Here is a 25,797-nt window from a genome sequence, read left to right on the forward strand (position 1 = left end):
ACAGCTAGAAAGTAACGGCCTACTTCCCAAGATTACATGGACATGTTTTTTTCAGATATTTCAAGAGGAAGCCGAACGTTGGAGAACGACATCCTCCATCTCTCTTTAAGAAGAGTTTTATGGCCATGGAGAGACAAAAATTTACAGAGTTATCATAGTTCTGGTAAAAGCCTGATCTTTGTGATCGATAGTCTCACGACACTTCCCCTTATCTTAAAAGTGGGTCCATCTTTTCTCTCAAGTTTTTAAACAAAATTAACAAAATTAAATGGCGCATATATGCATAGAAACTGTATGAATTGGATTTATATAATTTTTCCTTGATTTTGCTTAGTTCGATAGTTTTTAATTTTTTATTAAAAAAAGGATAAGATGTCCACCTAACCGAGTCACTGTTTGGCCTCACGAATCTCCTAAAAGAAATGAAAGAAAAAGGCAAAAATTTACATAAGGTGTGACCCTTATATTGTTGAAGTTGAGGCGCACCTATAAAAACTTCTCGAATAGAGTGTTTCAACAATAGAAAACTATCCAATTGATAATCTCGACCTCAGAACATATAGATATGAAGAAAAAATGAATTTCAAGTCGTAAAAATGGTTCATCTTGTGACAAGTTATTTAGACTGTTTATTTTCAAGATTTTTACGTGTTTATAGATGTGCTCTTTTCATACTATTTTTTAAATTATAAGTTTTATAATTATGGATGAAAATTGTCGTTCAAGCCATTATATGGTTTCCGATACCGGAATGCCAACTCCATGCAAAATTTAGAGCTGCGCCTCACTTCTACGATATAAGGATGATGCCTTTTATATACCTCACCCAAAGAAAAAATATTGTAAGAAAAGAAAACAAATCACTGTGAGACCTAAGAATGCCCGAGGCTCCAACAATAAAACTGGGTAGGGGTGAACCGCTTAGTTTATACAGTGTTTTAGATTTCCCGGCAGAGATTGATTGGAGATCTGGATAATCCAAATCAGTGAAAATTCAATTAAAACAAATCAATAATAAATAAAAAGTGTCAGCTGTCTCATTTGCGTGCACAATTACAAACATCCCTGCACAATCACAAACATCCATCTCTAAGATGAACAGCCACAACTAAAAATTCCTATCTAATGGATGGGAAAATATTATAAATAAAATGTTTTAAATTTTTATTTTATCACATTTTATTTTTTGTATTCATGATCATCATAGTGTAGATCATGGATCACTACAAATTTGGATCCAAGATTGATACAAATAATGGATGTTCAAGGGAGCCCGCATGAAAATAGTATGAGTCGGGGGACTAAAAAACACCGGGTTCATAAATAAAATTGCAGATTTTGGAAGTGGGGACCAAGGTTGCCCACCCACCTAATCCAATCTAGATTATGCCGCACATAACTTGGGGAGGTTTCTAGCTCAAGGGCATCCGGAACCGGTTACTCCCAAGGGTCCGACGTGGGCTATTCAGAACCGGCACAAATTTGATCAAGAAGGCTGGTGGCTTTTGTAATGAATTGTGGCATTCTTGAAATAAAAGGGGGCTCAGAGTTGGGGCTTCCTGACAAACAGGAAGTAGAACCAAACATCCGACTCAAGTGTTCAAACTTCAAACCATTTTACTGGAAATACTCTTTCAAAATCCGGATATGTAGGGTGGATCGTCTTACATATATCGATGTGGGATAGTTTGCCGATTAGGATTAGTCCTAATAGGAGATCTAATAACAGTTAAATTTAATTAAAAACTTACAACAAGAGTTTATGTGGGAGGTTAAGTGGAATATTAAAAAGGTGTATTTTGTATAGAGCCGAGGCTCTAAACAATTAAAATAGAGCACACCTTCGAATAGTATCAAGAAATGTGGTTTCAATATTGAAAATCTTTGTGATAGCCTTAAAATATATTTTCATTTCTAATTATAAAATTTAAAGCTTCAAAAATAGTGTAGATCGAGCAGATTTATGAAAACTTGAAAATCTTAAAAATTGACGACTCAAAAAGATGCACTATTTTCAAAACTTTAAATCCTATTTTTTTCGTATCCATGCATCTTGATGTCGAGATGATCAATTTGAGGATATTTGGACATCAAAACAATCTCTCAAATTTTTGAGATGCGCTCTAATTTGATTGTTTAAAGCCTTGGCTCTATATGAACTTTTTTCATAAAAAAAATAGGGATTCTATATTGTAAGACGATTTATTTTTGGTATAAAGAAGGCACAATTACTTTTAGTCAGATATACATATTCGAAAAGTTTTATTTTAAGTAATTTTGCTCAAGCAATAATACATACTCAACCATCTAATTTCAAATTTAACAGTCAATAATAATTGCGATCTCCTTATTTTAAATAATAAATAGTGTTATTGTATATTTTTAAAATATTAAATAAATTAAAATATGTAAAAGAATATTTTAAGAGAGATTAGGCCGGTAGTAATGCCTTCGACAGACCGGTTCAATCCCAGCCGATTCCCAACCCATACCATCGACTTTTTCATCTCATTAGCTCTATAATCATTCAGAAATGAACAGCTCATTCCTTTAGGCTTTTAGAGAGAGAAACCTCCTAACAGGGCAAAGGTGAGCCTGATCCTGATCCCACAAGGATGCTAAATTAAACATATTGCTGAGAAAGGATAGCGGTAGCCTCTTTCCAAGCTTTTGTACCACAACCACATATCTATTGCCATGGGATTGAGAGAGAGATACACTTTTTTGAATTTTATAGAAATTAATAGGGAGCCGTTACTCTTCTAATGAGAGTATAACTTTCAAAGTCGTGCAAAATTATAATATCTTTCGAAAAGCATTTTACAATGTTAATGGACGAAATTGTATAGGGATTTCACTTATAAGCTCGTTGGTGTCTATTTTACATAGATAGATGAAGATTACACCGCGTCGACTCTATTCAGATTGTATAAGCTCTTTTTGCAACAGTCTAATACAAACATAAAGTATGAAAGCCTCGCTTTGATATGCAAAGACTCCACTCAGGGCAAAATTATGTGCACTTTATCCTATGGGTGTTAAAAAGAGTTTTCCTTTCGTAAGACAAACACTACTTAAGGCATTCAAAGCAAAGATGGGGGCAATTAATTGTTCCTTTAACTTGTGTTTTTTTCTTATTGAAAATATTGATATATTAATTAATGTTCAAAAAAATATTGATATATTAATTGTGAAAATCCGAGGCATCTGTGCTTTCTCCAAAATGGATTTAATGCACATCTAAACCCAAAATAGTAATACTTATTTATTATCACTTCTTTTAATTTAATATTATTAAATCGTTCTTTTTACCCCTTATTATTTTGTGTCAGATAGTTATAAATCGCTCAACGACGTGTCGAGAAAACATCAAAATCTCGCAATTTTCTAACTATTTATTGACACGTTATGTTCTCTGAAATGACACGTTTATCCATGATTTGCATCCTAATAAAACGCCATGCATCTTAGCGTAATCGACGACTGGCAATTTGGACCCTCGGATTGAAGCCTGGCATCGCCGTTGGATTTCAAGGAATATCTTATAGGAACTTCGGAGCTTATCGATACTAATCTGAAGTCACATTAATCATACGAATTAACTGAGCAACTAATCACATAACCTATTTGAAAAATTGAGATTCACTTTTCAAAAGCTAAAGTTTTTGACATTTTCTCATTAAAGGCACTTTGGACAACTCAAAATCCTAAATGTGTTGATTCTTTTTTTCTTCTTTGAAATAGTGTCCGAATGATTTGATTACACTAGTGTAAATCAAACTGCAACAATGTTCAGGTTCAATTCGTTTTTCATCACAGTAGTTGATCCAATAAAATTAATATAAGGATAATGGTCAGATAGGGCTGCAGCCCTATCAAAATAAGCAAATCCGCACCTCATAACTCTTCTAAAATTGCAAGTCAAGTATTGGAAAACTTTTACTTCTCGACTTGAACACTATGGTTATAAAAAAACAACAGGATTTTAAGCTTAAATAGTAATGTATGTAATAACAAATTATCTAGATTGTCAATTTTGCTCCAAAAATAAGTATTCATGGAACTTGGATCTGTACTATTTTTTTAATTTAAAATGTTATTGTCGGTTGAAAATTGATTTTAGAGCCATCATAACGAGTTTTAATGACAAAGTACTTTATGGACAAGGACTTGAGGTGATGCTTTTTTTTTGTTTCATAAGGCCTAGACCTTATAGAAACCTCATCCGATCTATAAACACTAAAAATTATTAAAAATTGACGGTCCAAATAATACATTACAAAATACACTATTTATCAAACTTGAAATTCATTGTTTTTTCACATCTATACATCTCTAGGTCAAGATGATCATTTTGAGGGTTTTTTAACATCAAAACAACCTCTTGTAGTGAATTTTTGAGGTGCGCCTTAATTTGATTGTTTAGAGCCTCAACCTTATATAAACTTTTTCCCCTACCCTAGAAAGACCTGGTCTAATGCAACAAAAACCGGTTTCTGAAAAATTTGTTACCATAAATCCTCAAATCTCTAAGGGAAAAGTTTATGTAGAGCCGACGATCTAAACAATCAAATTAGAGCTTACATTTAAAATTTCACTACAAGAGATTATTTTGATGCCCAAATATATTCAAATTGATCATCTCAACATCAATATATATGGACATGAGAACAAAATGGATTTCAAGTTTTGAAAATAGTGTATTTTATAATGCATATTTGGACCGTCAATTTTCAAGTTTTCATAGATCTGTCAATCTATACTACTTTTAAAGCTTTAAACTTTATACATAAATACAAAAATATATTTTAAGGCTAACCACAAAGATTTCCAGTATTGAAACCATATTTCTTAACACTATTTGAAGGTAAACTCTAATTTGATTGTTTAAAGCCTAGGCTCTATACAAACCACACCCAAGATCTAATAACTCAAAAGTATATTTTCTCACATAAGCAAACAAACAGCAACTAACAGACCCAAAGAGACAACTCAATATAAAATGACAAAAATACCTTAACTTCTACTATTTCAAATTCTCAGTAATGACAAATTTATTGATGTACCCTCCAACAAAAGTTGCAGTACTATTACCTGTTACACGTAAAAATTTCATTGTACGATGAATAAATTTTACAAGTAAATTTTCAATGTACTATGAATAAATTGTTTCTCAAAAGGAATTAATGCAGTTTAACTTAATTTACGATAAAATATGGTCAATTAAATAAGCAAAGTCCCCAAAGGAATCTCAACAGATTTTCAACCGAGAAGTAGCAGCGACCCATTCAGAGCTGTTTTAATGAAGGAAAATAATTGGTGGTACAGGAACTCAGCAGAAACTTTGTCCCCCAATTTCTCCTCCTTTTTGATGGATTGAACGCCCAAATCCGCGAATACATTCCTCCGCTTGCAAGATCAAGATCATTTGGAACCCTAAATATGCTCAACCTTAAATGCCATCTAGGACCGCATAAATTTCAACATACCGCGGATAGTTTCTACAAATCAATTTTCCTCGAGCAAAAGCAGATTTGCAAAGTTTTAGAATACATTTTAGGTCTCCAATCCCTGTAAAAAGGTGGGACTCTGACGGGGTGAACTTATAGTGCTTGCATGAGGCAGGGACTGCATAATGACAACCTTCGATGAAGCATTGGTTTGACCACCTAATCAGACAATCGTGTTCATAACTTACTATACCTTTTAGTTTTCCATAGATGCGCAGGTGAGGACAAGAGAGAAAGACTATAGAGGAAGGACCGCTTAATTTTCTAACTAAACCAATAGAAAATGAGATATTCTATAAACAGACCATTAATCTTTTTGTACATGAAAATCTCAATCATTCTCACTCATTAGATGTCAAATTAGAAATTGAATGGCTCGAGATGAACCACCTAATCCAAAATCTTTTTTTTTTAAACTTTGTAATTCCACAAGAGTGTAACAACCACCCATTTTAAAATTTACCGAATAATAATGATTGACTGTACAAAAGATAAATTATCTTTTGGTAGACAAATCCTATATAAAATACCAGGCTCCAAGGAGTAAAACCAAATCTGACATATCCAAGAAGACCATTCTCTATGTCTGACTACTCTCACAACTTTCTCAAATAAATGTCATCTAAAGACAAGACCAACATAATTCCACTTTTTTTTTTCTTTTTTCCTTTTTTTCCAATAACGGAGGAAGTCTTCTACAAACAACAACATAAGAAACCATGTAAGAAACTATGTAAGGAACTCTAAAACCAAAAGCACGAGGGATGACAGTCAAAACATGTCAGCCTCGAGTAACTGAACAAAAGGGAAATGCAAAACACCCTAAAAGAGTGGCCATACCATATCTGTAGCACGGCACTAACTGTCATGAGCCCTAAAAAGAAATCAGCCCACAAGCAGTTCGTGCGCCTACACCTCAAAGGTACTCGGATAAACAGTAGCAACATGACTCGGAAGGGAAAACCGGATCCAAAACAGGGTCCTGCAAAAATCCATCTTAGATTCTTATTTTCAAGATAAACACGTAAAAGAACTACTGAAATTGTTCCACAAATAAATTAGTTAAAATGCAAAGATAGAGGAGGACCACAGGTATATATAGATGTGTCTGTGTGTGTGTGAGCGATAAAGAGAGAGACCTTCGGCCATTATCCTAAAACAAATTATACTTCCACATTCAATAATGAAACCGATGGCATCGTCATAGATTCCGACTTCAAAGGTTTCCAGTTTCCAATTTTAACCTAGAACTCCATTCATGAATGAGACAACTCCCCTAGCTTGACAAATCAAAAGAACAAGATTTTATTAAGGGAACTTACTATAGGAGCCTTGCACAAGGATGCAGGATTTTTATGACTATGCTTGAACTGCAGCAAAGAACGGCACTAAACAGATCATTTGCAATAGATGGCCTGGTCTATTTGCGGGGGAATTGGCTTTATTTCAGTTCCAAGCTCTTGCTCAATCCGATACCTGCAAGCAATATGCAAATTAACAAATGAGAAGTGATTAAAAAATAAGTAAAAGCCGATAGAAGGTTAAACAAATTTCCAACAGCCTAAGTTCCTATCAATGTCCAAATATCTAATAAAACAGAATTTAGTAAAAAAATATACAAAACCAAAAAAAATAATTAAAAAAAAAACAAATTTTAAAAACCAAGCATACAAGCTGAAGCGGTCCTCGTATGTGATTAAATTGACAGCAAGACCAAGGTGACCAAATCTCCCAGATCGGCCAACCTGTATTCCGAAAATAATTCAATAAGTATAAAAGGATACCTCAAGCACCAATTTTAAACGAACGACATGTACTTTTGTAACAAAGTATAAAGAGGTGAGACTTGACCTACCCTGTGTAGATAAGTTTCGGAGTTCCTTGGAAAGTCAAAGTTGATTACAACATTAACAGCTTGAATGTCAATACCCCTCGTGAATAAATCTGGCAAAACAAGAAAACGTTTCAAAGGGTGTTTACCCATTTTTTAGTTCCGCCTAGAGATCTTTTGAATTCATTGGTTCTATCACCAAATAAGCACTTCTGTTGAAAAGTAAATATTTATGGGTTTTTTTTTAAAACAGTTTAAATACATTTGATGGCAACTAATCTGCAAAGGAGGAACATACGGAGATGTGCCTGAATAAGTGTTAAAATTCTAATTTTCTTTTCGGTTAGTTAAGCATATTCAATTGATCATTCATTTTCAAGCATAGAGTAAGAGTCGCTGCTGTTAAACTACTGAGTGATAACTCATTTAGTTTGCCATCATCATAAAGAAAAGTGAAAAGAAAAGAGATTTATTAAAAAGGGACAACATTGTTTCGCATTGAGTCCTTATATGCGTGCCATTTCGTCAATAAAGCTCAGTGGGCATTTAATTTTTTAAGGGTTCCCTCTCAAGAATATATAATGATCTTAATCATACCTGAACAAACAAGGTTTCGACATGCACCATTACGGAAATCATGGAAGACCCGGTTACGATGAGATTGCAACATCTTAGCATGTATGTAGAAGCACGAGTAACCGAGCTCTGTAATCTTCTTAGCTAGAAGCTCTACACGGTTTACAGAGTTGCAGAAAATGATAGACTGGTTGATTTGAAGCTGCAAAAGTGATACTTTGTTTCATCATATTCACCAAGAATTATTTTGTGAGGAAGTTTGCTATAGCCCAAAGGACTCTGTAAAAATCAAGGTCAATTAGGCCAGCACGTCCATTCAAATGATGAACAGTTAGAGAATGTGAGACCCACTAGAATATAACTCAGCCCAAATGATGGGTCCCATTATCTAACCAGCACACATTTCAAAGGACGGTGACAAACCAATGGTTTATAGTTTGTCCAATTGCAAATAAATAGAATACCAACCAGAAATGTTGAAAATCAATATGACTGCATTTGAACTACTTTGGACTCTACCTTAGAGAAAAGGGTGTTGAGGCAGTGAACCTTTTGCCTTTCCTCTACAAAAGCATAATACTGAGTTATACCCTTGAGAGTTAGTTCATCCATCAGATTAATGATGTATGACTTCCGGAGAAATTTATCTTTGAACTCCTTAACAGTAACAGGAAATGTCGCTGAGAACAATAAGATCTGTCTATTTGGAGGAAGAAAACCAATCAACTGCTCCACCGAAGGTTGAAATTCTTGAGACAAAAGTTTGTCGGCCTGAGGGAAACCAAAGTGGAAAATTTTCTTAGTGTCTCTAGAGTTAATATTTTTGAAAGAAATGTGGAAACCAAAGGACACGTTAAAAAAATATATATAACATATATATGTGTTGAAGTGTGAGAAACAACGTGCACCATCAGTGACTTCAGATGGATAACATTGGGTCATTTTCATATTTGTCTCGACTTCTTAAATTCCTCTGACAATTATCCATATAGAGACTCTGCAGACATGGTTGAATGACTTTAACCCATGAAAAGAACATAATTTTGTGTAATTGCTCCAGTCAAGAGCAATGCACACCAAGTTTAGCTACTGGAAACAATTATCCATATCCAATGTTACCCCAAGACTTCAGCGTAAAAAAAAAAATATTAGCCCAAGAATCCATTTGCCTGGTTGTTTGTCCACAAGCTATGTAACGTAGATATGTGTGTCTATGGTTTTTCAGGATGTGACGATACACCAAAGACATGATACTAGTGTCTAACACTATAGAAACTTAGACACTTCCTACTTTTTTTTGTTGAAATTTCACTATAAAAAGTACATTGAATCATCATCTTCCAAGCCTTATCCCAATTATTTGGGGTCAGCTAATAAAAACTACTTTAAGGGCCTGTTGTACAACTGAAAGTATGCAGTTATTAAGAAACCTGGAAGTTCCTTGTCCCTCTGATGTTGGATGTTCTAGCTCCTTGTACAGGAAAATACAGTGTTTGGTAACCTACCTGGAATTTAGAGGGAGCTTGGAAACTCTCTCAAAATTTAGAAAAAAATTACGAACTATGCATGTCTTTAAAATTTACCAATTAAAAAAAAATCAGAAATGATTAAGATATATCTTTAGAATAATTATACAATTTATTGCAATAACTAATAAATATAACAACAACAAACATTTTTGGAAATATCATTCTACAAGAAAATGAAATGAAATTATATTGAATCAATATAGATCAAAAAAATTTGAGACAAATAATATAGACTAAAAAATTAAAAATATATTTTTTCAAATAAATGAACATTCGTTTTCCTAAAAATGAAAGTCAAGCCAAGAAAAGTCACGATATTAATAGAACAAAGGAAAAAAAATAAAAATGGTTATTCTAAACTTTTTTTTGCCAATTTTGAACAATTTTTCTAAAATATGACATTTTTTTTGGAAAACCCTAAGCCTAATTAGTTTTGGGCCTCGATCTATGCAATAATCTGTTTGGATCCATCGAACTGGATCAATAACAAATTAAAGTGATAAATGAAGATTTCTTTCAATTTGACAGATCTTCAATAAGTGTAATATTACATGAAACCCGAGCAAAAAATTCAAAGTAAAAAATATAAACAAAAAATTATTATGATATCTGGTGCAAATAAATAAAGCTCCTTGTAGATGGAAAACCCCATTCATTTTGATTAAATACACAAAAATTTTATATCTGGTGGATTGAAGAAATGGGTGGAAATAATCGAAAACAAAGGGTAATAATCAGTTGAGTTGAGCCAATAATCTTGTAATAGGCTTGATTACGATCATTTAGAGCCAAATTTGAGAAAGATTGGTTGAAAAATAAATAAGAATGATGCACTTGGGCGGATTTTTCATAAAATAGCAAGAAAAACCCATTTTCAGTAAAAAAAAAAAGGGCAATTATTAGTTAAAAAATCAAGGGAAAACGATGAAGATGAATTTATCATCCAATTTAGGGCCTCTTATATCCCTTAAATCAATTATTCCATTGATTTATTAATGCACCAAAGCTGTAGAAAATCATGCAAATGCGGTTAACCTCGCACACACACTGTCTCTAAAACCTATATTTACAGCAACATAAAGGCAGTGGCAGAAGGTTACAGAGAGGAAGAGAGTTGGAGGAGCGAGGATACAAAGAAGACAGGGAGGAAGAGGAAGAGGAAGAGGGAGGAGAGAGGAACGAAAGAGGGAGAGATGATTTGGAAAACAGGGATGTATTTTTTTTATTGGAGAGGCTGGGGTTTTAAGAGGGCTGAGCGAGCGAAAAAAAAAAAACGGAAGTGCAGCTCCGCATGGGGTAGGGAAGAGGCCCGCATTTCACATTTTTGAGCAACGTGGTCTCCCCACTCCTCAAACCACGCCCCTAATTGAACTTAGAACTGACTTAGGGTAGGCATTGGAACATCCGTCGTCTAAAAACGAAAATTCTAATTGGCAAACTGGCCCTAAATGTCACATAAAATCCCAACACACCTCCCCCCCACCCCCATGCTGCGCCCTCTTTTATCTAAATCATGTCTAAAAAGCCAATTCTAGGGTTGACATTTCTAATACTTGAATCAATATCAGACACCGATACACATCTCAGTGCATTTGTAACGTAGCCCACATGTGATTGGAACTTTCACACTTTCGATACCTTGAAAAGAATTTGTTCATTATCTACAAGCTATTAATTCTAACATATAACTATCCAAAAAAAAGTGTACAACATTCAAAAAAATGTAAATTTCAAATAAAATGTATAGTACCATCTAGACCAATTTCTGACCGATGATGCAAGGACCTATTTAATTGACAGTTAATCTTATTACGAGTAGACTATCTTATCTGAAATTCATATACTCCGCATACTTTTAGTTTGTTACCTGTTTACATACCTTGTATTATATATAATATTATTTCATTACTTGACTTCTTTGGGTATTTTTATCACTTTTAGTTATTTCTAGTTAAAAAAATGAGATTTTAGCATATTACTTTAAATAATGCAAGAACAACTTTTCAAACAGATTAACTTAAATATAAAACAACCCATAAGTTTATAGATATAATCTTATGAGGCACCCAGGGAAACAACAAATAAATTTTTTTGAAATTGTTAGATTCTTCTATTCTATCAAGTAAAGAGAAATACAATCGATCACAAAATTGGCTTCCCAAATGCCGGGAGCTCTATCCAAAAAATAAGCTCCCCACAGGATGGAAGCTCTATACAAAAGTACAAAGACAACCCCAAATGGGTTGCCCTGTACAATCACATGTCAGGTAAGAGACGATCTGGGTACAAAAACCCCTCCCAGTGTAAGACTACGTAGAGAGGGGAGAGTCAGACTGTGCTGTTGAAGCAGCTTCCTTAGCACGATGTTATCATCCAAACAAGGAAAATAACAATAATATGAAGAAAATTGTAATTGTCACTTAAGTATCTCTAGTAGATATTGCATCTCAAAAAACAGATACAACCAAAAGAAAACAAAGTATGGATATGTAAAAAAAACTGAGAGAAATAGATTATTGACAATGGTGATACCTCATCCATAACAAGCATGGTGCAATCCTTCAAATTGCAAATACCCTTCTTTGCAAGGTCAAGTACCCTTCCAGGTGTTCCAACTAACAAATGGACTGGTTGATACAGACGCATGATATCATCCTTCAAACTTGTTCCTCCAGTGGTCACCATGATCTGAATCTTCAAATGTTTCCCAAGCTCTTTACACACCTGAGCCGTCTGAAGGGCCAACTCTCGCGTAGGTACCAATATAATAACTGCAATATAACAACCAAATATATATAATTCCATATAGCAACATTCTAGTACAGATCAGATGGCATGTCCAGCAATTGACAGTAATAACAAACAACTTCCCAACTTAAAATACAGGACAATGCACTTCTGCCAGGAAATTAAAAGATCCACATCTTTATAATGGAGCTTATTATGCATATAAATAGGTTACAAGGTCATAATTCATACTCAAAGATAAGTTTTGTAGTATCTAAGCCACTAATTGTATTCATTTATAGTTTCCGTGAAATGTCTAGAAATGTCTATACACAAAGATGCTCTAAGCTTTAATTGCAATCAACCAAAGGTGCAGCTATGACCAACAATGATGTGGCCATATCTTAACTTTTTAAAGAAAAAACACATGCACCTAGACCCTATAGGCTAGATTGCATGGCTTATAATAAAAGAAGTTCCCATATGATGGTATGAAATCTAAAACCATAAGCATCTAAGAAACTCAGTACATTGTCCTCAAAAGAAGTTCCCATATGATGGACAATATTTAAAGTACACACATTTTATACGGGGCTATAAATAGGCTAATCTCAAGAATAGTTCGTCTTCCTCATCTGTCAGTGAGGCAGAGGGTGGAGATAAGCATGTACTGTAGACAGTTTGAAATTCCTATCTAAGATAGTTGAGCATCTAATAAGCAGAGAGATTTAACCAAATGTTGTAAGATTCGCTTTGGAGGGGCACTTTGTTTTGGCCGGGTAAGGGAAGAGCTTTGAGACTACAGCTGATACAAGGGACACCTTTGAGTATACTTTTATTACTATAAAGTCTCCAATATATTAATATACAAGTATATTGGCATAAAGCTTGGATGATGATGATGATCAATATACAAGGTATATTTTTCAAAATACAAAATACCAGATCTAAAAAAATTTTAATACATCCAAGTACTTTTAACAAATTCATCATCATCAGAGCCTTTTCCCAACTATTTGGGGTCGCTTGCTTTTAACAAATTCTTTATTTTTTTTTAAAAAAATGGTTGAATGTCAATGTTTCAAAAATCACCTGTCCAATTTGGAACTCAAACACGTCAGGAGGCTGGTGATTCTGGGCCCAAAAACCACAGAATCCTCAAGTTGCTCTCTTTTCCAGTATTTTTTTTAAATCCTTTTATTAGTTATAGCCTCGTCTAACTCGGATTCGCCAGAGTCAAACTCCGAGCTCCGACCCCCAAGTTGGAGGCCCATTCTCATTTTTTAAGCATTGTTTAATATAGCTGGGATATTTTGAAATTAACACAGATGTATTGAAATATGTCAGGGAGTGATTTGATTCACTACAGTTTGGAAGTAAAACCTGAAGACTTTGATTGAAGGGGAAAGGCTAAGTGAATCTAATAACACTAAATAAATTTGTGACTTATAATTCAGAATATACATATTCCAACAAACAACTTATAATCAGGGGTAAGAATCACAAACCTTGAATAACATTGTTATTTTGATCAATTTTTTCTAGGGCGGGAATGCAGAACGCAGCGGTCTTCCCCGTTCCGTTTTTTGCCCTGGCAAGAATGTCACTACCAGTTAACGCAATAGGGATGCTTTCTTCCTGAATTGGTGAAGGCCTTTCAAATCCCTTCTCATATATGCCCATTAGCAATTCCCTCTTCAGAAAATAGTCTTCAAACTCATTGCCTTTTGTAGCAGTTACATCCTGGATAGCAGGGACACACATGGTTGGGGGGGGGGGTAGAATCAATTCTTCTTACCCCATGAAATAAACTACATATCACATGCTCTAATTTTTTGAAATTAAAATAGATTAAACAGGCATGGGCAGAATAAATAGGAGACATTGTTGTCAGAATCGGACTGTGAAAAATTATAGCAGATTTTGTACAACATATATACAAGCGCATGGTACATGGTCAGCTGAAAATTCAAGCTTATACCATCCGATATGAACATCATGCATAACCAGAATATACTATTGCATATAAACCAAGAAAAAGCCTCGCAGTAACAAACTACAAATTCTGGTTGTACGAAAATTAAAACAGTAACTAACTACAAATTCTGGTTGTAAGAAAATTAAGACCCAGTGCGCCTTAGCAGATTTGGTTAAAGGTACTTCTAAAGGCCATTGAAACCATATAGTGGGCACACAGCCCAATAGCCATAGGAAAGCACTTCTGCAAAGAGACATACCCCAGGTGGCTAACTCATCTGCTTGTTTATATGTATCATAACAAATGATTTATTTACCAGGAGAGTATACTACACACTAGCTGTATCATGTAACATGTATGTAGTAAAAAAGGGATGTCTCGCCATCCTTATAACAGATAGAAGAGCTTTTTCTTCTCGATTGTCAGACACTGGAGATTTACCATACCCAGGTGAACATCCATCACCAAGAACCAGTGTAACGTGGCCGCCCACCTAATATTTTTAATAATAGTATCATCCATAAAATATAAGTTGCTGAAATCATACAACTAAATCAAAGCACCATGGTGGTAGGGTTGGCGAACTTCTTCAAACATCTCTTCCTGGGGTCTTCTGATTGAACCCCACAGCGTGAGTTTCAGGTCCCATGATCGAGCCCCATGGTGTGAGTTTCCTTGTTTTATGTCATGAATATTTTCTACTAAGAAAATATATATTAAGAATGTCAATATTGTGGAACAAAGTCAAAGGTGCATGATGTTAGAATGTTGTTTCCCAAGTCATCTAGGGTTCAAGCCTTGCCTTGGTCGGTTTGTGAAGGCGTCAGCATTTCTAAATATTAAGAAAGGATCAAGAAAGAATCGATAAAAAGGGACGTGCATGGGGTGGGAAACAAACTCCCATCTCTTGTCCGTTGGATGTTTCCTCTACCGGCTGGGCAGTGAGGAGACAGACACTCACATTTAACGTGTCAATATGTACACAAAAAATTGATGCCATCATCAGACATGCATGGTCAAGTGTCATGGCGTGTCGACACGTGTCTAAATCCCGATATGTATCGACACACGAACACCAAGCAAAATACAAAGTGTCCACATCACACTGCCAAGAACTGACATCCACCCTCTATCCTCAAGAACGGAAGATGCATTTCCCTGTGGTGTACCATAGTCCAAATACCACTAGAGTATGGCATGCATTCCTTATTTACAACACAATGTATAACTACAGAAAAAAGCAACACAGATTAAAGCAATCATTATCTATGTAGTAAAGTGGCTGGTTCTCAAACTCAGGCCCCAAACTACTGAAGTTCTGCCATCTGGCCCCATACCCCACAGTTTGAATGAATGTAGGCAAACATCGATAACTGCGATCATAAAAAGGTCATTTAAGTAGGCCAATGATACCATAAAAGGGATTTTCCCAGGTCAAATTTGCACATCTTAAATCTGAACATCTCCAAAGTTTGTATGAGGATTTGAGGAGTATTTTGGGCTTAAGTGAGATTGAAAAAAGCAATTTCAAGATGGAACGCCTTTGCAATTTCCAAATACGGGCTATGTGACTTTTATTTTTTCCATTCTTCAGTTTGAATATATTTCCAAAACATGCCTTTCGCTGTAGAGAGAGAGAGAGAGAGAGAGAGGAGAGAGAGAGAGAGAGGAGAGAGAGAGAGAGGAAAGAGAGAGAGGAGAGCGAGGATTTATTTTGTAGGTCATCTACTTTACATACCTCTTTAGCCAATTTTGAGAAAAAATCTAGAGAGATGTTTAAAATATAAAAAACTTAGGAATATATGAGACACTTCCTAATTTTCAAAACCTTACTTTAATTAATTGATAGTTTATAACAGTCAACAATTTCAAAATGATAGATTATATTAGTATTACTTGAGAATTATGTGAGAGATTTACAATCTGTTTTCTGCCCTAAAGGTGATTTCCTCTGACTAGATCTACGGTTTCCAATAAAATCTAAAGGTATTATATTTTTATTCTTTTCTGATCTCCCTCTATTTATTGAACTTTTCCATATTTTTACATTTTTTGAGAATTTTTTGGGCCCTTTAGAGAGTCGCCACAAACGGAGATGACTTGGGACTCAGCAAGTCGTCTTGCCCCGGGAACACAGCAAATCCCACGGGGAGTACATGTTTAGGACAATGGTCTGCTACATGACCAAAACTTTAGTGACAGGTAAATATATCGCCACAGCAAAACCCAAATCTTAGCTGCCTGTTTGAAGGGGCTTCTGTGGAGCTCCAAATTAAATCTTATTTGGGAAGCCACCCGAAAGAAAATACCCTCAACAAACGTTTGGCTTGGAGTTCCAAAAATGAGCCAAATATGTGGCTACCCCAAAATAGATCGAAGCCGTCTGTTTGAACAAATGGATGAATCTAAAGGATTTGGAGCTTCTTTGAATTCCAAATCAAATCCTATAAGGAGGATCGTGATTGGAGCTTTCCATAGATGATTTGGAGCATTTATGGCCCCCCTTAGCTAACTCAAAATGGTCTTTAAGTTAGGGGAGCATGACAGTCTAATATTCCTAGGGACACAAAGAAAGTTTTCCTCTAAGAACTGATCATCATCATATAAAAGCCATGAGGAGTGATGCCCTAAGAAGTTTTGTGTTAGAGTATAGTAAGCGAAGATCTTTTAATGGAAAATATGGGAGCCAGGATTGACTCGCAAGCATCAATAATATCGCATGATCAGTTGAAGGAGCTCCCAGCAAAGGCATTCTTGTGCGAAATAAAACAAAATATCGCCTAACATATTTTTATTTTTTTTCAAACATAGAATACATGCCAAGAGAAGTTAGTTATACCATGTAGGTTGCCTTCTTTCAGAATAACTTAAAAGAAAAAAAAAATGTATGCTCAAAATAATAACGAAACAGAAGTGCAGCATCAAACAGCATCAAACAGCAAAAATCATATCATACCTCTGTCTTGTAGCGTGAATCCTTTGGGGGAATTTTAAGTTGGGCCTTCCAATCTTGAGAGCTAACAAAACAATGAATTGGGAGAGTTCAAAATAAAAGTCAAAATACATACCACAAATACTATTGACAGATAACCCAATATCTCAAAGACTAAAAACAAGGTTAGAAGCTTCTATTACACAGTTATATAACATATACACATGTTGTTAGAATTATAAAATCAGCAGTTTTCCATTCCGACAAGTAAAAATTAAAATTGCCATTCTGACAAGTAAACACTAAAATTATATATAATTCATTTATCCTCTTAAACATGCATGCTCCTACATATACTCCAAACATTTCCCACTTTAAACACCTTCAAAAGTCTTCTTGCAACTCCAAATCTGTAATAGTCATATATTCACCCTCTTAGTTCTACGTGTTTGATCAATTTCAGAACCTAACCTGATGTGACAAAGCTATTCATCTCCATCAGAAAATTCCAGAGCTAAATCCACATTTCTTCAGCTAAAAAAGAAATGAACGGACCTCCAACCAAATAGGCACATTACATGATCAACTCTTCTGCCACCGAAAAATGAAGATTTTACAGCTAATAGTCAAATATCACACACAACAGACATAACCGAGGTAAGCTTGATATTTGCTATACTCCCTATTAAGTAGCTGTATAAGCAATGACACTTTAAAAAATTTTCAGAGTTTGGTCACTTTAGCATCCATGGAGAAGCACGGCTACAGAAAATTCAAAGGTCTGTTAGTACATTTTGTTGATGTAAGGCTCATGTACTTCGTTGAAGAATAGAACCTTTTCTTGTACAATAGACACATAAACTTTATCTTAAAAAATAACTTGCTCTGATCAATTGGCTCATGATTATATTGCTTTTGTTTCAATAAGTTAATCATAAAAAATTTGTATTGGTGACAGACCTCAGTTGCAGGAACCATGTGCACTTACAGTGCACACACTCCAAGACTGATTTTCTTGGCAATTCCCAGCAAATTCCTAATGAGAAACCCTCTCTTCACTCACTTCCACTTCAATAGCTGATTTTAGCAACAACAGGGAGAGCATGGCAATTTATTTCTACGTAGGATGACAAATATGATGCCTAGGTTCCTTCTCAAAATTAGGGACCAAGTATTATGTAAACGATAGACAACTATGGTAGATTTATGAAATTATCTACAATGAAGCCAAAGATCCATCAGCACAAGTTTGACAAGAGATAAAAATGGCAGGCCATGCTGCTTCTTTAACGGAACAGTTCTGTGAAGTATGTATGGAAAATCAACTGACGTGATACACTTCTAGGCAATCATACTTCAAAGGTATCGGTTGTCTATACTTCCAGAAGAGCAGTTCTTTACAAATATCATGCATCTAGTTATAATCGAGGAAAAAGTACATAAACAAGCCATCGGTAATCCTGCTAGGAAAAAATAATTTCCACTTTGACAGAAGTAAGAACAGTTATTCCTAGAAATTAATCGCATTCAGGAGGAGTTTCATGGTCTCATTAACAAATTAGCTGCCTGGAGTTAATGTGTTCCAATTTCACAGAATCAAAGTGGATAAAATCTACAAGGAATTCGTTAAAAAATAAAAATCACGTAATCCAATAAATGTGAATATAAATTGTCATCCATTATCAAATAATACAAAAAAGGAACACATGAAGATTCATCAGTTTTTCCCAAAAAAATAAAAAGGAACACATGAAGATGCATCAGCTTTTTCAAAATCTAGCTGTGGATGGTACATTTACTTATCTCGAGGAAAGTTCATCAATGAATATAAACATTCATTTCCATAAAATTCACATCACACATGAAACGACAATTCAAAGAAAAAGGCCTCAAGCATATTACTCATCAGCATAAGATTACCAGGGGAAAAAATATATGGCCCATCAAAATTAGATAATTAATAGACATTATCCATATTTTCATTACATAAAAAGCCGGCATGCCAAACCTCAAACCCTAGCATTAACCCTAAAAGCACGACCAAATATTTTGTAGGAAACCCACAGCCTTAAGCCTTACAATTGGTACAAAACATAAAGATGAAATACGTAATTAAAACAGTCAAAATTGGCAGAACACATACAAAAGAAGAAAAAAAATAGCTTCAGAACCCTAATTATATCTTTCTTTGGGAGTCTATACACCTTGAAGCTGCATCTTCCGAGGTAACCCTCTTCTCCTCTTCAACTTGGTCTCTCCTGAGCCATTGTTGCTGCTGCTGTTGATTTTGTAATGGCCCTCTCTGAACGATTTGTTGTGGAAGCCTCTGTGGAGTCCCACCGTAAGATGGGAGATAGCCCCTTCGATTATTCATCACTCTCTTTTACGACTTCAAGAAAAAAGCCCCAAGTACCACGAAATATAGAAAGGGCGAGAATTAGTGAGAGAAATACAGTTAGATAAAGCAACTCTGATTATACCCAAAATAACCAATAAAGAGAGCGATCTTCGAGATCCAAGATAAATTCCCCGAAAAACTAAGATAGTGGAAAGGCTCTCAGTTTCACGCAAAAGAACAAGAAGAACGTAAATTCCCTGAAAAACTAAGATAATGGAAAGGCTCTCAGTTTCGAGCAAAAGAACAAGAAGAACGTGAAAAGACTCAGATTCACGCAAACTCTCCAACGAAACCTAGACTAAGAATCGATAGAGAAATGAAGAACCCTCAGATTCAACCTAAGGAGATAAGAGGAGAGACAACAGTTCTCTAAAATTGGAACCTGCTATCTCTGCTTGAAGATATACGAGAAGAGCACATAAATATAATTCTACAGAGCTGGAGAGAGAGAGAGAGAACGGGGGAGGGATCTGAGCTATATTTACAGGCAAAAAAACGACCAAGGAGAAAGGAAATGGGGTGTTTTCTTTTAAAGAAAATATTGTTTTGAAGGAAATAGGATTGAACCCTCAAGTCCCCCATAAAAATACAAAAAGAGAGAAAAAAAAAATTTAAGAGAGGGAGAGAGATTTTTTATCAATAATTGCCAAAAATTTTAGGTAAAATGGAAAACTAAGGTTACCGGTCCAGAACGCGAGGAGCTATGGCGAGAAGAGAGAGAGAGAGAGAGAAAAATTTTGTCGCAGAGATTTGTAGAAAGAAGAGATGGCAGAAGGATATGGATTAGGGCTTTGACGAGGGGATGATAAAAGCTATGGAGAAAAACGGGCCATTTTTAATATATTTCTCTTTCGTCGAGGAAATCTGTAGAGAGCTGGAGAGCGAGGAAGACATGAGTTTTAGGGTTTGATGACGAAATGGAGAAATACGAGGCGGGGAGAGATAGAGGGTCTAGACAGAGAGTAGTTCGAGAGAGAGAGAGAGAGAGAGAGAGATGACAGAGGCGTAGATAGAGAAAGAGGAGATTTCTAGAGAGAGAGAGAGAGAGTGATCAATAATTGGGAAATAATATTGAAAGGGATGGTTTATATGAGTCAGCCGACGCATGCTATAGATATGCCGGCCCCCCACTTAAACCCATTTCAAAAGTAATTTTTAAGCTAAAATTTTAAAGACTCATAAACTACATAAAGATCATTATTAATAAATAAAATAAAATAAAATTTTCAATATTTAAAATTTGATCTTTTTTACCGAAATTTTTTTACACTACTTAAATTCATTTTAGCCCATGTCTTGGAGATGGACAATGGTGAGTCAGCTCACAAAAAGCTTTTCCATATTCAAATAAAGAAAAGGTAAAAGTACTAATACTCACCTTAACATTTCGTTACTTTTTTTAAAATAAAATCAACTAATAAAGCCCCGACCTACAGATAAGTTAAAGGCAATTTTTCCTTTGTTTTGACCTTTACCCATTACTTTTCTCGTTAACACATTTACTGTGTTTATTACGAACCGGTTTTTATCCATTCCTCTATCTTCCTCACTAACGGCTTTTTCCTTAGGCTATGGTCACAGCTTTTTCCTTCACTAAGGCTTTTTTCTCGTGGTTTTTTTTATTTTCCGTGGCTTCTTTCTCACCTCCCACCGGATTTTCCTCTCCATTAGCTTTCCTCATATTTTCCCTCTCCACGAATTTCGTTTTCTCTCCATTGGCTTCCTCACACTAATCGAATCTCTTTGTAGGCAAAATAAATAACATATAGAGGAAATTCCAACCCAATATAGAAGTATTTTAGAGAGAGAAGAGGAGAGAGTGTGTATGTGTGTTTGAGAGAGACAGAGGGAGATTTTGCATAATATAAAGGTATTTTAAAGAAAGAAAGAGATGGAGATTTCGTACAATAGAGATATACTAGAGAGAGAAAGATAGAGATTTCACACAATAGAGGTATTCTAGAGAGAGAGATTTCACACAGCACATATGTTTTCTAGACAGAGAAAGAAGGTTGTTTGGTGAAAGAAAACCAGTATTTATAGCAAACAAAGAAGGAATGAACAAACCAAGAACTTGGAGCATTTTGGGGGGATTCGGCATTTTTTGAACGCACTCCGGAGATCACAGTCCGGCGTTTATGAAACACGCAGCGGCAAAACTAAAACTCACTCCGGCATTTTATTAAAGCATTATGGAGATTAGTTCACAGTAAAAAATCAGTCTGGCACCTGTAAAAAGCACTCCGACAAAATTAAAAATCACTTTGGCGTTTTTTGAATCCGCTCCGGAGATTGATTCATGGTTAATAGGCAGTCTGAAATCTAAAAAACGTGTACCAGCAAAACTAAGAAGTACTCCGGTGTTTTCTAAATGCACTCCGGAGAATGTTCACTGTTAAATAAGCACTCCGGCATCTGTAAAATGCACTCCGGCAACATTAGAAAGCGCTCCGGCATTTGTTGAAAGTACTCCAGAGATTAGTTCATTGTAAAAAAGTAGTCCGACATCTGTAAAAAGCACTCCGGCAAAACTAGAGAGGCACTCCGGCTTTTCTTGAATTCACTCTAGAGATTGATTCACTGTTCATAGCCAGTCTGGAATCTAAAAAACGTGCACTGGCAAAACTAAGAAGCACTCCGGCAATATGTTTCCTGGATACACAGGCACTTCAATCCGGCGTTTTAGATATTTGATCCGGCATATTGTTTTCTCTTAAGCACTCCGGCAAATAATAACCGTGGTCTAGTGTTAATGGAAATTGGGATCCGTCCGCAGGATTTGATCGCACGTTCAAGGTACATAAAGGGGTATTTTTTGTAAAAAAATAAACCTTTTTCAGTTGGGGGGGTTTTAGTAAGGAAAGTTGGTTTTTCAAAAAAAGGAGTAAAGAAAGGTCTTCAAAGCTCATTTTGAAGGTTTTTTAATAATTTTTACTAAAGAAAAACTTGGACTTCTATATCTTTTCGTATACTTACACCACTATTTTCTGCTCTTTACTAATGCATATTTTATCAAATTACTTCTCAAAAGAAAATATTTTAACATTTTATATTATCGTTTAATTTACTTTTGAAATATCTATATGAAAATACATGAAGTTGAGTTGAAATAGTTAAAAATGGGTAGAATGTTAAATAGTCACAAAAGCAAGTATACATGCTCTTTAAGTGTTCATAGATCTATTAGATCTGTATCATTTTTTAAGCTTCAAGTTTCATAATGTGGCACATGTAGATATGTAAACCATCACAAAGACTTCCTATTAACTTTTATTGATTTAAAAATTTTATTTTCAAGCCCTAAAAATAATAAAGTATAACTTTTATCCTTCCTTAGATCTCTTGTTTTACTCTGATAATATCATAAATCGAGGATCAATGCAGGGGAAATAAATCCATTTTCATACTATATTATGTAACACATGTTTTTTAATCAAATTTTTTAATTATTCATACATCTAATAGATCTATAATGCTTTTGAAGCTTTCGAATTCCATAATCATGGTGTAGGTAGAGACGTAAACCATCCAATATGCAAACCATCATAACATTTCCTACAACTACATTTTCTGATTTTTATGTAACACCTTATCAAATATCTTAATCCCTATTATAAATTGCAAGAAGACAAATAATTAGTGAAAAGTTAGCATTATTTGGCATGGAGAGGGAGTGAGATAGAGGATGTTCTTTATATACTATAATACAAATGCAGAATCAATTGGTGTATATTCTCTCGGTATATGTCTCTGTCACAAGATAAATTATATGGCTTATACTTTTTGTGAAGAAGATCTACTGAAGTATTTTTCTTACCGGAAATAAATAAAAGGGATTGCATTATATGATATCATTTATTTTTGGTACTAGGTCACAATTCATATCCGTCATTAGATGTCAAATTGGATGGTTTGAGGTGTATAATAAAGTTCAAGAAATTTGTTTTTGAACTTGAAATCTAGTCGATGATACACAAATAACCATTCGATTTGAAATTTGATAAACAAAAGTGCTCAAGACCTCCTTATATAAAAAACAAATAGCCTTTTTGCATTTACTTAAATAAAAAAGGGCCAACTTTTTGTTGCCGGAGTTGGACCTCAGTTACCTTAAGTAAAAAGTAAAATTGTAGTCCAAAAATTCCGGCATAAAGTATGGTTTTGTTGTCAAAAAATCTTCAAATTGATCATGTTGACTTCAACAATAATAGATCTTAAAAAAAAATAAAAAAAATAATTGAATTTTTAAGAATAATTTATCTTGTAATATATAATTCAGACTTTATATTTTTTTTTAAAACTCCAAATTTCGTAGTTATATACGGAGATTGATTTTCAAGCCATGGTTCCAAACACCATAACTATGCTTTATGGTAAGTGGTTTCAATGTGAGACTTATTTTTTAACATAATAAGCTGCTGACTGCAATCCTGATGAAATATCGCCGTACTTTATATGGAAATATTTTAGGTCAACACGTGCAGTTACATGGTAAAAAACTTACGTTCTACTTCTTTCCAGTTTACCACATAATTTTATTTTCTTAATTTTGATGCATGATATTGGTACATCTATGTAGAGTGAAATTGTCAAACCAATATTTAAAACTACATACTAAATTGCTATGTTTTAGGAGAAGAAAATTTATATAACGAAGGCAAGTTGATACTATACAAGCAGGATGCACCTAAAAAATCCGTTAGAAAAGAGTGATATGAAGTTGTGAAATTTTCCAGTTGATTATCTCAACCTCGTGAAATATGAATATAAAAAAAAAAAAAATTCAAATCTTAAAAATAATGCATTTTGTAATAAGTTATTTGTCTATTTTCAAGCTTTTTAAAATATTTATAGATCTACTCGACCTGCAACAATAAGTGGAATTTTAAATTTCATAATTAAAATTGAAAATATATTTTCTAACCATAATAAGTTTCTGACACTAGAACTACATCTTCCAAAAACACCTTTAAATGTGCTTTTTTTTTTGTATAGCATAAGCTAGGTACCTTATATAAACCTTACCCTTTATGAGAGCTTGCTAGAACTATGGACAGGAATTGGTTGAAAATATGGTACCACACCACTCAAGCAAAAAATGTCCCTGTCTTAATGGTACTCCACTTTAAGGAAATAAAACTTTTAGCCATAATTTCCATATTTGTTGCATAAAACATGCAGAAATTCTCTTGCTAATATTTCTCCTCTAACTATACGGTACGAGGGGACAAGACCAGCAATGGGCTGGGCCAGGCTTAGCCTTGCCAGGCCCTTGTTCTCACAAAGCCGGCCCAGCCCAGACTAGGTCAAAGGGGATCTGTCCCAGCCCTAGCCCTATAGTCAAGGGTGTGGGGTCAAGTGCACTAATCGTAACTTGAGTTAGGACCATTGGGCTCGTAGTGGGAGAATCCTTTATAGAAGATAGTACTAGAACTCTCAACTGACATATGATGAGGACCCTATGTACATAGAGAACAAAGGGCATGTAGGGAGACCAATCTGATTCTTATCTTCGTGTTTTTTTTTTTAATGTACTAATGCAAGGAAAAAAATTATATAAGGGTGAGGCTGTAAACAATCAAATTAAAGGCGCACTTCATATATTCACTAGAAGAGAATATTTCGATGCTAAAAAACCCTCAATATGATCATCTCGACCTCTAGATATATGGACACGAGAAAAAATAGCATTCAAGTTTTGGAAATAATTCATCTTGTAATGTATTACTTAGACCGTAAATTTTCAAGATTTTCGAGTGTTCATAGGTCTTTTCGATCTACACTATTTTGTAATCTTTAAATTTATAATTCAAGATGAAAACAAATTTTAAAGCCATCATAAAGATTTCTAATACTGAAATGAGATGTTTCAACATTATTTGAAGATGCTCCTTGTTTTGATTGTTTAGGGCCTCAGCCTTATACAAACCACAACGTTAATACAATGAGCATGGACACTCTCAAACCCATCGTGATTCAGAGAAAAAAATAAAATAAAAGAAAAACTTTGTGCCTGTTTTGAATAATCTGGGGGATTCTCCAATCGAGATCCATCCGACATTGAGAACCGTAGGACCAATTCTACTCGGCCGATTCCAAGTTAGGGACAATCCGACTCGACCGATTCCATGTTAGCCCTTCACTGGTCAAGAGCAAGTAGTAGTGTATTGGGCCCATTTCACCCCAACAAGGGTCTTCCTCTTAAGGCTCTAAAGGTTTCAGCACCTTTTGGTTTGGAACCTTTTCCTTTACTTCTTCTTGTCGCTGCCGACCATATTCACATATTCACAACTTTCTCAACAAAGAATAACTTCTT

The 25,797-nt window shown here is 34.8% G+C and overlaps 1 protein-coding gene across 4 annotated transcripts; it reads right to left on the reverse strand.

Annotated features, from left to right (window-relative positions):
* Positions 1 to 5,945: 5,945 nt before the first annotated feature.
* LOC18423057 (DEAD-box ATP-dependent RNA helicase 8) lies at positions 5,946 to 20,395 on the reverse strand. Of its 4 annotated transcripts, XM_088871467.1 has the most exons (12): positions 20,164 to 20,395; positions 19,288 to 19,472; positions 17,108 to 17,168; positions 13,682 to 13,916; positions 11,979 to 12,217; positions 8,437 to 8,688; positions 7,939 to 8,119; positions 7,366 to 7,454; positions 7,182 to 7,255; positions 6,833 to 6,986; positions 6,351 to 6,492; positions 5,946 to 6,205 (listed from the first exon to the last, which is right to left on the reverse strand). In XM_088871467.1, the coding sequence occupies exons 2-10, from the start codon at positions 19,455 to 19,457 to the stop codon at positions 6,908 to 6,910; spliced, it is 1,380 nt and encodes a 459-aa protein (XP_088727593.1). In that variant the 5' UTR covers positions 19,458 to 19,472; positions 20,164 to 20,395; the 3' UTR covers positions 5,946 to 6,205; positions 6,351 to 6,492; positions 6,833 to 6,907. The 4 variants fall into 4 exon arrangements, with proteins under 4 accessions (XP_088727593.1, XP_006827696.1, XP_088727592.1 ...); XM_006827633.4 differs by having other exon boundaries at positions 5,946 to 6,492; XM_088871466.1 differs by having other exon boundaries at positions 19,288 to 20,395.
* Positions 20,396 to 25,797: the final 5,402 nt, after the last annotated feature.

This window comes from Amborella trichopoda, chromosome 7 (genome assembly GCF_054954075.1).
Source record: "Amborella trichopoda isolate Santa Cruz 75 chromosome 7, AtrichopodaSantaCruz75HAP2 v2.0, whole genome shotgun sequence".
NCBI classification, from domain to species: Eukaryota; Viridiplantae; Streptophyta; class Magnoliopsida; order Amborellales; family Amborellaceae; genus Amborella; species Amborella trichopoda.